The sequence below is a fragment of the Choloepus didactylus genome, chromosome 2 (assembly GCF_015220235.1).
Source record: "Choloepus didactylus isolate mChoDid1 chromosome 2, mChoDid1.pri, whole genome shotgun sequence".
Classification (NCBI taxonomy): domain Eukaryota; kingdom Metazoa; phylum Chordata; class Mammalia; order Pilosa; family Megalonychidae; genus Choloepus; species Choloepus didactylus.
In genome coordinates this window covers 111,099,658-111,114,376 of record NC_051308.1, presented here as the reverse complement: position 1 = coordinate 111,114,376, position 14,719 = coordinate 111,099,658, and the positions used below count along the sequence as shown (strand labels likewise).

The following is a 14,719-nucleotide window of genomic DNA, read 5'->3' as shown; positions in this document are numbered from 1 at the left end:
AATACAGATTAGAGTAGCATGAGAAGGGAATGGGAGGTGAGGAGGCAGAGATAGTGAGCGAGTTCCCCTTGGTCAATTACTGGAGTCAGAAGTTTGTAAGCAGAAAAAAGAGTTGGGGAAGTAACCGGTAAGGAAGGTAAAGCACAGAGAAAGTTGTTTCTCAAGATGGGAGAGACTGGAACCTGTCAAATGCTCGTGGGACGGATCTAGTGCAGAGGAAGAGGGTGAAGACACAGGTGAGGAGAGGGATAACTTAGGGCCTGAGGTTCTGGAAAAGGCAGGGAGAGTGGGATCCTTGGAGGCCTTGGCGTTAGATGAGAGAAGCACAATCTGGGTCTTTGAATTTGTTGTGGTAGCAAGTCCAAAGTTTGGCACATGGATGACATCCAATAAATATTTGTTAGAAATATAACAACATTTCTAAACACTATGCTGAGTTAATACTCTGTGCCTGGCACTGTGCTAAGGAATTCATGTATATTATCTCATTTAATGCTCATATCCACCCTCTGATTTTGGTCCTGCTGTTGGTTCTGCTTTACATCAGTAGAACGAGACTGGGAAAGAGTAAAAAATTAATACAAGGATTTGAATCCAAGGCTGCCTGATCCAAAGCTTTTAAAATTTATACTTATTTTTGACACAGCTTTATTGTGATATAATTCACATAGCATACAATTCATCTATTTAAAGCAGGCAATTCAATGGTTTTTAGTACATTCACAGATATAATGCAACCATCAACACAATCCATTTTTGTCACCTCAAAAAATAAAACCCCATACCCTTTAGCTATCACCACCCCATCTTCTCATCACTCCCGCAACCCTAAGCAATCATTAATCTACTTTCTCTCTTGATAGATATCCATATTCTAGACTTTCATATGAATGGAATCATATAATATGTGGATATTTGTAACTGATTTCTCTCAATTAGCATAGTGTTTTCAAGGTTCAGTCAAGTTATAACTTCATTCCTTTTTATGATTGAATAATATTCCATTATACGAATATGACACATTTTACTTATTCATTTGTCTGTTGATGGACTTTTTGGTTGTTTCCACCTTTTGACTATTATGAATAATGCTGCTATAATTGTTTGTGAACGTTTTGTACACTATCATTTTGTGTGCATATGTTTTCAGTTCTCTTGGGTATATACCTAGGAGTAGAATTGGTAAATCTATGCTTAATCATTTGAGGAACTGCCAGACTGTCATCCAAAGTGGCTGCACAATTTTACATTCCCGCCAGAAGTGTTTGAGGGTCCTGATTTTTCTACATCCTTGCCAATATTTGTTATTATATGATATTTTAATTCTAGCTCTGTTGTCTCAAATTTAATAAAATTATGTTCAGCATGGTCAATTTTATGGGCCAGAAAAGTGAATGCATATAAGATGTGTAGGAAGAGACTCATGAGAATGGTTAATATCGATAAGGTCTGACCCTTGGAGGGAAATTTCAGTTAAAAGTCAAAATAGATTCTAAGTTACAGTTGCTTTCTTCCTCTACTCAATCAAATAGGTGAAGTTATTTTACACGCAGATAATCATCATCAACAGGCTAATATTTATTGAGCACTTACTGGATACCAGGACTGGACTTTAGGTCATTTAAGTGCTAAGTATGAGATCATTTTTTCAATTCATCTTCACGACAACGCTTTGCAGGAGGAACTCTTACTATTCCCTGTTTACAGAGAGATTACAGAAATTGTGCAAGGTCCCTGACTGGTCAACGGTGAAGTTGGATTTGAACGCGAGCAGTTTGGCTCACAAATCTGCTTAATCATGTATGTCTACACACATATAGCTATGCGTATAGGAATGATTGCCACAGAGCCAGCTAGTGGATGTAAAAGCAGCCACCGATCAACAACATGAAGGGTAATTATTACTCAACTTTCATACTGCGAAAATCCGGCGTGTGGGGCAGCCTCTGCTGGGAAGCATAAGAACATACAGCTCTTGTGTACTTGTGGAATCCAAATTTAGAAAACTTCCAGGAAAGGTGAAATGACAGAGGTAGCAAAAGAAGAGGCCCCATCTCAAACAAGAGATTACGTTTGGCAATAGAAGCAAATCCAGCTGGTATTGTTAAGTCTGCTAGTAACTTGTTTTCTAATCCAGGACACTGTTAATTCCATGGAGCTAGAAAGGGCCTTAGAGAGCATCTAATAACCAAGTTCTAGTCAACCTCATCATTTTATGGTTGATAGTATGGAGTCTCAGAGATACAAAGTGACAGCAGAGAGGCAGCAGCACCAGTCCAAGTTGGGCTCTCCCATTATTTAGAGACCATTTCTCCTCTCTCCGGAAGAAAGGAAAGTTCCAGATGTAATGAGCTGTAATTTAAAAACATATTCAGGTAGATTCCTTTGTCTAGAAAGGATGTGCTTTGGAAAAGTATGTTCAATTTACATTTATTTAACAAACATTCCTATAGAGCTTACCATGTGTCAGGCATTGTCACAAACATTTTGCAAATATTAACTAATTTAATTTGCATAAAAATCCTGTGAGGGTACATTGATCTTCCCTATTTTACAGATGGAGACATTGAGGCAGAGAGAGGTTAAGCAACTTGCCCAAGGACACACAGCTAGTAAGTGACAGAGCTGATATTAGAACACATGCATTCTGGCTCCAGAGTCTGTGTATATAGAATTATATTATATATTGCACTAAAAAAAAAATCCACTGTCTAAAGCAGTCTCATGTTATATCCTCTAATCTATCTATAGATGAGTCATCTCCCCTTCCCTACCTACCCCATAATGCATCTATTTTGTATATCTGGATTTTCAAGCTCCTAGTTTGTTTAATCTTATAATTGTGATGCCTTTTAGCAGTTACAAAATCATAACATAATATAAATATTAACAGAAGGGAAAAAAGTTTTAGAACCCCTTTCTGAGCACGGTGATAAACATCCATTTGCTGGGGGTAAACTCAGCTGGGTGATGAGATGTAATATGGAACAGAAAAATATGCTGAACTCTGCAGCAGATGGGGTGAGCCTGATTGTTGTCGTACCAGAGCTGGGGATGCTGGTTTGGTCCACTGTGAGAGTGGAGGGTCTCCCTAAGCAGGCTGAGGATGCCAGACCCCGGCTGAGGCCCGACTCTGGGGGGCGCCATTGGCCTGGGCACTGAGCTCTGCTGTTCAGAAGGGTCCCCAAATATTATACCTCTGCCTGCCCCACATACTAGACTGCTTGGGTTCAAATATCAGCTCTGTCACTTACTAGCTGTGTGTCCTTGGATAAGTTGCTTAACCTCTCTGATGAGGAAGGGGGAAGGTGAGGTTTCAGGGAATCAAGAGCACCGTCGTGTAATTATTGATTAACCAGGAGCAGACCAGAGGGTCAGAGATGGACCAGAGGCCCAGGGAGGGTTTTGTAAGTCAGTCCAATCCCCACCCTACTGCACCTCTTGGGAACATCATTGCTGCCCTGAAAGACAAACTCATGAGGTGAACTGAGAATAAAGGATATTGTTTTAAACTCTTGCAGTTGAGAATGGCCCTAACAAAATCAGCCCAATCCTGGGGCATGGGAGCAGGGAGGGAATCAAAAACTGCCCCTTTGGGTCAGGGTGTCTGACCAACTCTGTCTGTCACTGGCTGCCTGTGTGATCTTTGGCAAAACACTTCACTTCTGAAGCCTCAGTTTCCTTATCTGTAAGGTGAGGGAGGAGGAGCAGATAATGGCTAAGTCCCCTTTGGATCCAAAACAATCTTATGTATTTATTCTGTATGGCCTCCAATAGGCCTCTGTCTTTGGTAAAACTTGAGAAGCTTAATCTCTACAGGTCAAAGGTGAGTGAGAACTTATTTGCTGGGACAAAGGCAGAAACAACCTGAACATCCCCCTCTATGGGATAAGGAGGGTGACTATGGCACATGAACTCCAGTGGGAGGTAGAGGGGAGAGGGTCTGGGAGACCTAAGAAGTGGGTGGACAAGCTCTGCTTGTTGGCACACCAGGTTCTGCAACTCCCTTCTCCCCTACCACCCTACCCAACCCAGATACTTCCTGTGATGCGGTGGATAGGTCCTGGGCCCACTGAGTCCCCCCTCAGTGAGAGTCCTGGGTCAGAAGCTAGACCCTGACCTAGACTTGCCAGTTACCAGCTGTGTGATCTTGGACAAGTCACTTCACCTCTCTGAGCCTCGGTGAACTCATCTGCAAATTGGGGACAAGATCTCCTGGCCCACAGGGTTAAGAAGTTCATAGGTGATAATATATGTAAAAGTGTTTGGCAAGCAGCCCAGTTACCCGAGAAAGGTGCCCTGGCTCTGACAGTTAAAGTCCTTGTTCTTTCTGCTGCAGACCCACAAGCAGCCTGCCTGAAATCACCAGGCTCCAGGGTGCTTCAGTCCTGTCTGGTTCTCATTTCTGTTTTCTCATAGCCAGATATCCACCCTGTGATTCACTCTGGAGCTCCTCCAAATAGCCCACAGACCTGAATCTTCTCTCCTGCCTGGGGAAGAGATGCCAATCAGGAAAAGCTGGTGACCCCAGGAGTGCTGGCATCAGGAACTAAGTTTGGGCAGGGGCAGTTCAGGCAGAATGGTACAGACGTGTTTTCTTCTTCTCCTTATCAGTGTTTTTCGTAGCAAAGTCTGGAATGTTGGTCCAAGAATTTTGAAATTCCACTTTGGGTAGAGTTCAGGTCTGGCTTGACAGAGGTCAGAGAGATTGCTCAGAGAATATCCTGAGGGACACCACATCTCCTAGTAGAAGGTCCTCACCATGTGCCAGCCTCTCCTGAGCAGTGGCGATGCAGAGATGAACTTCACAGTGTGGCAGGGGAGATGAGGTGATTGAAAAAAGTCAGCATGGAGTTTGAGGGAGCACAGAGATGGGGCACCTAACTCAACCTTTTGGATGATGGGATACCTGAGCTGAGGCTTAAGGGTAAGAAGCATATAGGACCAGGGAAGGGAAATCAGGGTGGAGAGAACATCTTGATCAATGACATGGAAACCATAAATAATATGGTAGAAACAATTATACTCAAGGCAAAGAGATGAAGAAAATGAGGCTGGGAAGATAAGGATGGGTCAGATCTTCTCATTTGAACCCCAACACCAATTAGGTGTATATTGTCCTACAAACTACGAAATAGAGGCTCAGAGAGGTTAAGTACCTTGCCCTAAGTCACACAGCCAGCAAGTGGCAGAGCTGGGAGTCTGTCTGACTCCAGAGTACAGGCTTCCCACCAGTGGATTAGAGGGGAGCAGGCCCACTTTGGTGCAGAAGCCCGGTGGAGTCTGAGATGCCTGTTCTACAGCTTCAACATCTCTCTTTTGAGCTCCCCTGTCTGAGCTGAGGGTGCGCCACAGCCTTCCGGTTTCAGGCTGGCAGCTGGTAGTCCCTCTTTGATTATTTTCAGGTCTGCACCTGCCACAAAAGGAGGGGAAGGGGGCAACCACAGTGGGAACCACCCCCAGCTCTGTTGCAACCCCATTTTAAACAGCAGGAGAGAGAGCTAGAGGCCCGTGAAGACCCACCACTCAACATGGCTTTCTTTCCCTGTCTTGTGGCTTGGCTGAAGCCCACCCAATCCAGCCCCCATCACAGGGTGGGTCAGTGCCTGGTTTTGACTGACACTGCTGACAGGCAGTCCCCACAAGCAGACCCTCATGCACTGGGTCTGAAGCTCTGTCCCTCCCTGCTTGGTCCCACCCACTTTGGGGCTCCTGTCAGGCCATCCTCATTCTCGCTGCCCAGGAACCCTGATTCTGAGCAGCCTGAAGCCCAAAGTGGAAAAGCACATTAATGGTTGCTGCTGCAGATGCTTCTCCGTCTAGACCTTATTTCAGCATTTTTCTTTCCCTCCAACTGGGCTCTGAGGCCACCCTATCAGCTTTTGGCCCTGTGAGAACCTTGATGGGCCCCTTCAAGAGGTCCTTGTGGTTGCTCTTGAAGACTGAGTACCAGTTTCTATCTGTTGAGTCAGGAGGACAGACACGCCGTTGCTGACATCCACTGAGCACCTGTTGGCCAGCCCTGTGTCAGATGGTGAGCCGCCATTCCCCAGCATCTTCCTAACAAACCTGCCCAGTATAGCTTTCTTGTGACTCTCTGACAGATGAGGAAACTGAGGCTTAGAAATTCTGAACAGCAGTCCTGGATACAGGAGGTGGCAGGTCTGGATGTGACTCCAGGTCTATCTGCTTGACTCCAAAGCTCAAACAATTTCCTCGCCTCTGCTGCAGCCTGTGGGGAACAGTGGAGTACAGGGAGAGAATGTCCCATTATGGCAGCGAGAGATTTAAATCTGAATCCCTGGGGTTCGGGGTGGGGTTTGGACCCAGACATCGGTGGTTTTTAGGACTCCCCAGGTGATCCCAATGGGCTGCCAACCACTGCTTTACTGCAACAGCAAGTGGCACATCGCCTCCTCGAGGGTTCTCCCGGTGAGCCTTTCACAGCTGTAATCTTGTTCCCGAAACCAAAAATCAAAACAGAGCCAGTCCCCCTATCCTTCACAACAGAACCGTGAGGAGGAGCCCTTGTCCCCGCGGGGCCCGGGTCTCTTGCCCTTCCCCCGCTCAGGTGCTGCGCTGCGGAAGGAAGCCGCCCCCTGCGGTCCGCCGGTGCGCGGCTATTGCGCCATCCGCTCTGGCTTTCGTAACCGCACCCTGGGACAGCCGAGAGACGCTCCGGCGCGAGTTCCTCAAATGTTTCTTTGCGTTGCCAGGACTGTCCGCTGCTCTGAGTCACGTGCATGTGGGAAGTCGCACTGACACCGTACCCGGCCAGAGGGAACCGAGCCCAGCGCGGCGCTGAGCCCGGGGACTCGTGGTGCGTGCCGGGCGCGGGCCCCCGAGAGATAGGGGCTGCCCTCGAGGCCTGAGCCCGCCCGTCGCCCCGCCCCGCCCCGCCCCGCCCGCCTGGTCCCGACCCGCATGTTCGCTTCTCCCGGGGATCATGGAGCGTTAGCTGAGAAGGAAGCATGCTGGCCGTCCGCTGCGCGCTGCTGATCTCCCTGCTTGCCGCTCTGGCGGCGGCACTGGCCCCCGGAGGCTGCCCCGCGCTGGGTAAGAGCTTCGAGAGCACCGGGGGCAGTCGGCGGGTGGGGGATTCCGCCTTGGCCACCGCAGAAGGCGGGGTGGTGGGGCGGCTGGAAGGAGGAAAGGAGGTGTGACGGCTCCCCCCTTCCGTGGTTAGCTTAGGTCCCTGCGGGCACAAGGTGCAGGCTCGGCTGATCCAGCTGTTCCGACGCGGGCGGTCGATCGTGCGCCCCCTGCTGCGTCCTGCACCTTTGGCCCCGCGCGCTCTCCCTGGGACTGCCCTGTGGCCCGGGAGCTCCCTGTTGTGTGCGTACGGAACTTGGCGTGTTTTCGGAATCCTTGACTGATGTGATGATCCTAAATTCTCTTGCATCTCCTTCTCAGGCCCCCCAAGAACCTTTCAACAACTGCGCCCCGCGTGGCTCTAAAGGGAGAGGGCAGCGAGAGCGCGCTCTGAGGGAGGGAGGGGGTGTTCCCGCTTGGGGCGTTCTTTCTCCCAGCGTCTGTCTTGCCCCTCCGTTTCTGGGGCCACCCTGCCAGACTCCCCCCAGTCCCCTGGGTGTCTGTGTGGATGACAGAGCCCTGATTGTGAAGGGACTGACATCATGGGCTCTGAGTCACGAATCCTCCCCTCTGTACAGACTCACTTCAGCGGGCACCGGCTCTGGCAATTCAACCTAAGAGCAGTGACTGGCAAGGGATTGGGACCTCTTGGGGCTGGCCCGCGCTGGACTCCCCTACTAGACAAGGGAAGGAGGGGTGAGGGAGAGGCCAGTGAGCACTTGTTGCTCATGTTAACTATAATCTTCGCCTGGCAGCCAGACCTTGCTATGGGCTCTGGCTGCACGCCCAGCCGTGTGTCTACTCTCTTGTCTAGATGAGCCGGCAACTGCTTTGCCAGAGGTTTATTTTAGGGCCTGAAGGCTTCTTTGATGAGACAGTGGAAAACCAAGGGGGCAGCAGGCAACCCGGTGGGTCTGAATTTCACTGCTAGTCCATACTGCGCTCCCGCCCTGGGCGAACACCCCCAGCTTGATCTCTCCCCGCTGGGAGGTGACCATCCGGAGTCAGAGTCTGGAGTGTCTGCAGCTCTCTGCTTTCTGGATAGTTGTGCTTAGCAAGGTAAAGGAGTTCCTTTTCTCAGCACACATTTATTACTCTTGCCAGAAGCAGCCATAGTTGATTGAGGGAGCTGTGCTTGAGACATGTTTTCCAGTCCTCTACCTGATCTAATTATAGCTTTGTTCAAAAGAGGAGATTGAGGTTCAGAGTGGTTGGGATGGGAGGTTGTCAGGCCCATGTGGTGGAGGCCTGCCCCTCCCATGGCTCTGTGCTCCAGTGCAGTAGATCCCCAAGACTCCCAAAGGTGGAATTAACCCAGCAGGCAGAGCGTGGGGTGGGGAGAGTACTTGGGGGCAAGCTGTGAGTTACCCTTATCTGGCTCAGCACTGGGGCAGAAGAGGCCAAGAGGCCAAGGGAGGGTAAGGGGAGGCCCGGGCTTGGGCACCTGAGGTGTCAGAGAGATGCAAGGCCAGCCTCAGGAGGGTGCAGGGCTCCCTTTTTTGCCTGTGAGGCCTCTGTTGCTGATCACACCACATCCCAGGGCATCTGCCCCAGGGAGGTTACTGTTGTAGCTGCAGCTTCTTTTTGCTCCTTAGTGGTTGTGAGGGCAGCCAGTTGCAGTCAATTCTGTTTGTTTCCCTTGTGCTTGGGAGCCACCAGGCAAGGTGGTCTCATGGCCTGGACAGCCTGTGAAAGGCAGAACTGAGAGTTCGGGGAGGAAGTGAAAGCTGTCCCAGCTCAGAAAGAAAATGCAGGGAAGTAGAAAATACCCCGCTCCCCTCTCACACCCACACAGGCTCAGCCCACAAACTTGAGAGTAAAAATAAAGAAATCGCACAGGAAGCATGGAGCAAATGACTGTGAGATGTCTCGCTTTAGGGAAGTGAGGGGCAGAGGGGGGTAGCAGAGGGTGGAATTGGCTTAGAGGGGAAATCCGCAGGGCTGTGGGGCTGTTATGGCCAGGGAGGCGTGTTTTCCCTTGGATCGGCAGCTGCCCGCGTGTTGCCAGGACTCCTTGGGTGTACTTGCTGTCTCGAGGCTGGGACTAGCTGGGGATTTAGGCTCCTTCCAGCTCAAACACTCTAGGTGCTGGGTGTGGAAGGCCCGGCCATGAATGACTCAAGTTCCCTCCCTCTTCTGCAATGTACGAAAATACACAAAACAAGCAGGCACTCCTCTAAGGCTCTCAAAGTCCTGTCTCAACTTCTGAGTTTCCCTTTAGGGCAATCTCTTCCTACCCCCCTTCCCCCCAATGCCTACGAACATTCCTAACCTCTCCCTAAATTTGTATTTCTTGAAAGGGTAGTTCTGGGTCTAGTTGTTTCCGAATTGGGGTGCGTGTGTGTGTGTGTGTGTGTGTGTGTGTGTGTGTGTGTGCACGCGCCGGCGCACGCTGCACGATGGGGAACAGGGTTTGATAGAAATCTGAAACTCCCCCATATTTACAGAATAGGACTATCTGGGAGGGAGTCCTGGGAAAAGTCCTTTTTAACAAGATGCCCCTTGTGATTCTTAAGCACCGTCAGGTTTGAGGATGACTGCGATTGAGGAACTGAAAGCCCTCCCCTATTGAACTGCTGCCAGAAATGTCTCTGCCTCTGGCTCTGCCCCTTGTTTGTGCATCGCAGCAAATTTCACCGAGTCTGTGCAAAGCCCTGGGAGGCCTGTGTGTGGAATCATCAAATCAGGCTCCACCCTAAAAGGAGTCGGAAAATGGTCAAGTATAAATCCCTCAGGGAACCGAGTGTCTCTGACCCGCTTGGTACCAACTACCCAAGGACAAATTGTCGTGGGCAGTGGGGTGGATTGAGGACCGAGATTCACAGGCAGGGGGACACGGTGGCCCTGACTACATTACCCCAGCGTCTCTTTTTGTGAACTGAGGGAACCCTCACCTCACAGGGTGTTTGTAGGGGTTATACAAAGTAACATAGGCACTTAACGGCTGTAACTGGGTGCCCCTTCCCTCTTCTCACCCTTTTCTGTCCCAGAGTGCAGAGCCTGCATTCCCAGGCACCGAATCTGCTTTCCCAGGTCAGTATGAAAGGCTAATGTGGTAGTTCCTTGAAATGTAGCTGTTGCAGCTAAGGAACTGAATTTTAAATTTGATCTAGCTTTAATTAATTTAAATTTAAGTAGCCACATGTGGACAGCATGCATATAGAACATGTCCATCATCACAGAAAGTTCTACTGGGCAGTGGTGGTCTGATAGGTTAAACAGCTTTTTCCAGAGGTTTTCTAGTGCCCCTTTCCTTATCCTTCCCTGGACCTTCTCTCTTCCACCTGAACACAGCTAATCTTGCACAGGTCACAATTAAGGCTTTGAGGCCAGCACTGCCATGTAAAATTGATTGTGACCTTGGGCAAGTGATTAAACCTGTCTGAGACTCAGTGTCCTCATCTGGAAAATATAAAAAAATTTATTGTCTCTCAGGGTGGTTATAAGATTAAATGAGCTAGCTAAGGTATCATACAGAGAGTCTAGAATAATGTGCCCTGCAGAGAGTAAGTGGTTAAATAAGTGTAGCTAATAATTCATTCATTTGAAAAAAAAATTTTTTGAGAGCATACTATGCGCCAGACACCATTCTAAGAGCTGGAGTTACGATAATGAACAAAACAGACCAAAATCCCTGACTAATTTGGGTTTCATTCTAGAGGGGGAGACAGACAGTAACTAGAATATAAGTTAAACATATAGTATTATAGTGACTAGTGCTAAGGAGAAAAAATAAAGCAGAGAAGGGAGATGGGAACTGTGTGTGTGTGGTGGGGGCAGAGTGTTGAATTGATATTTTAGAAGGGAAGGCCAGGGAAGGTCACACTGAGAAGCTAATACTTGAATGAGAAGGCCTGAAGGAAGGTTAAAAATATTTAGGACTTCTGTATACTCCCATCTTAGGCAGGAAGATTCTTGTCTCCTCCTTATTACCAGGGCTGGTATTAACTGAGGGTCTGTTATGTTCTGGAGCAGAGGGCTCTGTGGGGACCTACAGGGGTCCCTTGCACTGGAAAATCTTGGGGGTGTCTCTGGAGAGAGGCGACTTCAGCCATTCAGCCCCTTAGACTCCAGCTGTTCAAAAGGGAAGTGCTAAATGTTGTGTCATTAACTGCCAGTGAATTCCAATGAGTCTTTAAGGCAAAGAAAGGCTTTTAACCCTGAGACCCTCTGTCTCAGTGAAGCCCTGGGGGGTTTCTTTGGGTAGTTCATCTCTCTGCTGAACCCTCCTGTCAGCTTGAGATCTGAAGAGGTCGAGAGTCTCTGGGAGAGACTGTGGTCCCAAGTTCAGGCCTGACTTTTAGCTGAACCTCAGCAGTATCCCCCACTCCCATCCAGCCTGGGCAGCTCTGCCCTGTGGCTCTGCTCTGTGGCTCTGCCTTTAGGAACGGCCCCTGGCACCCTGCCTCCAGGCTATCTCACCACCCCCTATTCTCTGCCTCATCTCCCTCTCCACTTCCCAACTTCCTTTCCTGAAAAGCACCCCTTGGTCTTCCCTCTGTACTGACAGCAATGACAATTGTTGCCATTTATTGCGTGCCAGCCAAGTGCCAGGAACTGTGCTGTGCGTTACGCCCGCCATCTCATTGCCTGTTGGTGGGGGCCTCATGCGTGAGGAGTGTTAGCCCAGTGCATGGATGGGGCGGGCTGCAGGGCGAGCAGGTTTTTTTGGAGGGGAAGGTCAAAAGATCTGTTTTGAGCATGTTGAGATTGAGATGTCTATTAGCCAACTAAGAGAAGATGTTCAGTTGGATACAGGAATTTGGAGTTTGGGAATAAAGACTGAGCTTGAGACGTGAATCTGGAAGTCATCTGCAGGCAGATGGTATTTCAAATCTTGAGAGTGACTGAGATCACGTGGGGGAAAGTGTGGAGAGAGGAGAAGAGGCCCCCGGGCTGAGTCCTGGGCTGTGCCAACCTTACAAGACCCGGGAGAGGGGGAGGAACCAGTCAGGGAGACAGAGAAGGAGGCCAGTGAAGTAGGAAGAAAACCAGGAGAGCTGGTGTCCTGAAACCAAGAGAGGACAGAGAATTCAAGTGTAGGGAGCAATCGACAACACTAAGTACTGCTGAGAGTTCAAGCAAGAGGGAGATTGAGACTAGACCAGTGGATTTAGCAACAGGCAGGCGATTGGTGACCTTGACCTCAGTAGTTTTGGTGATGTGATGGGCACCAAAGGCTGATGAGAGAGGACTCAAAAGAATGGGAGGAGGGAAATGGGAAACTGCAAGTATAGGCAACTCTTTAAAAGAAATGACTTGTTTGTAGGCTGGAGAAGAGGGATCAAGAAAAGGGATTTTTCAATGAGTGAAATATCAACATGTTTGCACGATCTGGTAGAGAGTAAAAAAATGTTGACAGAGGCAAGAATTGCTGAAGCAACATCCTTGAGTGGGCGAGAGGAAACTGAGGCTCAGAAAGGTTATATAACTCCCTCAAGATCACACAGCAAGGAAGTGACAGACCTTGGCTCTTTCCACTGTATTACTTGTGTGTCCTACAACCCTTACCCTTCTCAAAGCTCCGTGAGGTTAAGGTCTCATCTTCTCTCTTCTCAGTTTTCTCTTTAGAGACTCACCAATACCATACATATTGGGGTGTCAGAGACTGTCCCCCTTTTGTCCCAGGACAAGCCTGCTGCCTTCTCATAAGTACTGAAGAATAATAGAGGCCACAGTTTATGTTTAATCCATTGCACTGTAACCCACTCCCACCCCCTCCATATCCATACACATCACTTTCCGTCAGGAAAAGGTTTTGCAACCACATGTCACTATAAATGAGTTCTCTCTGTCTCTAAGAGAGGCAGCTGGTATAACAGAGAGAAAACAGCTTTGAGGTCAGGCAATCCAGGCTTGTCTTCTGACTGTCCGTCTTACCAGCTGGGCCATCTTTGGGCAAATTACTTAATGACTTCAAGCATAGGAGAAGAACACAGGCATACCTTGGAGATATTCTGGGTTTGGTTCCAGATCACCACAGTAAAGCTAGTCACATGAATTTTTTGGTTTCCCAGAGCCTATAAAAGTTATATTTATACTATACTGTAGTCTATTAAGTGTGCAATAGCATTATGTCTAAAAAAACAATGCACATACCTTAATTAAAAAAAAAACTTGATTGCTAAAAAATGCTAACCATCTGAGCCTTCAGCAAGTCATAACCTCTTTGCTGGTGGAGGGTCTTGCCTTGATGTTGACGGCTGCTGACCGATCAGGGTGGTGGTTGCTGAAGGTTGGGGTGACTGGCCATTTCTTAAAATAAGACAACAATGAAATTTGCCATGTCGATCGACTCTTCCTTTCACGAAGAGCATGGATGTGCTGTTTGTTTACCCACAGAACTTCTTTCAAAATTGGAGTCAATCCTCTCAACCCCTGCTGCTGCTTTATCGATTAAGTTCATAATATTCTAAATCCTTTATTGTCATTTCAACAATGTTCACAGAACCTTCACCAGGAGTAGATTCCATCTCAAGAAACTACTTTCTTTGCTCATCCGTAAGAAGCAACTCATCTGTTAAAGTTTTATCATGAGAATGCAGCAACTGAGTCACATCTTCAGGCTCCACCTCTAATTCTAGTTTGTTGCTATTTCTACCACATCTGCAGTCACTTCCGCTACTGAAATCTTGAACCCCTCAAAGTCATTCATGAAGGTTGGAATCAACTTCTCGATATTTTGACCTTCTCCCATGAATCACGAATGTTCATAATGTCATCTAGAACAGTGAATCCTTTCCAGAAGGTTTTCAATTTACTTTTCCCAGATCTGTCAGAGGAATCGTTATCTATGGACACTATAGCCTTTAAGAAATATATTTCTTAAATAATAAGGCTTGAAAGTCAAAATTACTCCTTGACCTAAAGGCTGCAGAATGAATGTTATATTTGCAGGCATGAAAACAACATTACTCTTGTTGTACATCTCCTTCAGAGCTCTTGGGTAACCAGGTGCATTGTCAATGAGCAGTAATATTTTCCAAGGAATCTTCTTTTCTGAGCAGTAGGTCTCAACAGTGGGCTTAACATATTCAGTAAACTATGTCATAAAAAGATGTGCTGTCATGCAGCCTTTGTTGTCCCATTTTTGAAGCACAGCAGAGTCGATTTAGCATAATTCTCAAGGGCCCCAGAATTTTCGGAATTGTAAGTAAGCACTGGCTTCAACTTAAAGTCACCAGCTGCATTAGCCCCTAACAATAGAGTTGATCTTTCCTCCGAAGCTTTGAAACCAGGCATTGACTTCTGTAGCTAGGAAAGTCCTGGATGGCATCTTTTTCCAATAGAAGGCTGTTTCGTCTGCATTGAATATCTGATGTTTAGTGTAGCCATCTTTATCAGTTATCTTTGCTAGACCTGGATAACTTGCTGCAGCTTCTGTATCAGCACTTGCTGCCTCACCTTGCGCTTTTATGTTATGAAGACGGCTTCTTTCCCTAAACCTCATGAACCAACCTCTCTTAGCTTCAAACTTGTCTTCTGCAGCTTCTTCACCTCTCTCAGCCTTCACAGAATAAAAGAGAGTTAGGGCCTTTTTCTGGATTAGGCTTTGGCTTAAGAGAATGCTGTGGCTGGTTTGATCTTCTATCTAGACCACTAAAACTTTCTCCTTATCAGCAATCGG

General features: G+C 47.8%; 1 protein-coding gene across 2 annotated transcripts in view; it reads left to right on the top strand.

Annotated features, from left to right (window-relative positions):
- Nucleotides 1-220: 220 nt before the first annotated feature.
- The window catches only part of IL6R (interleukin 6 receptor), a 69,116-nt gene continuing 54,617 nt past the window's right edge, over nucleotides 221-14,719 (top strand). Inside the window, exons 1-2 of one of the 2 annotated variants that reach the window (XM_037825866.1) lie at nucleotides 221-236; nucleotides 6,717-7,056. In XM_037825866.1, the coding sequence (XP_037681794.1) occupies nucleotides 6,972-7,056 (85 nt within the window). In that variant the 5' untranslated portion in view covers nucleotides 221-236; nucleotides 6,717-6,971. Of the gene's footprint in view, nucleotides 237-6,620; nucleotides 7,057-14,719 lie in introns of those variants that run through there. The other variant, XM_037825865.1, reaches the window with a different exon arrangement.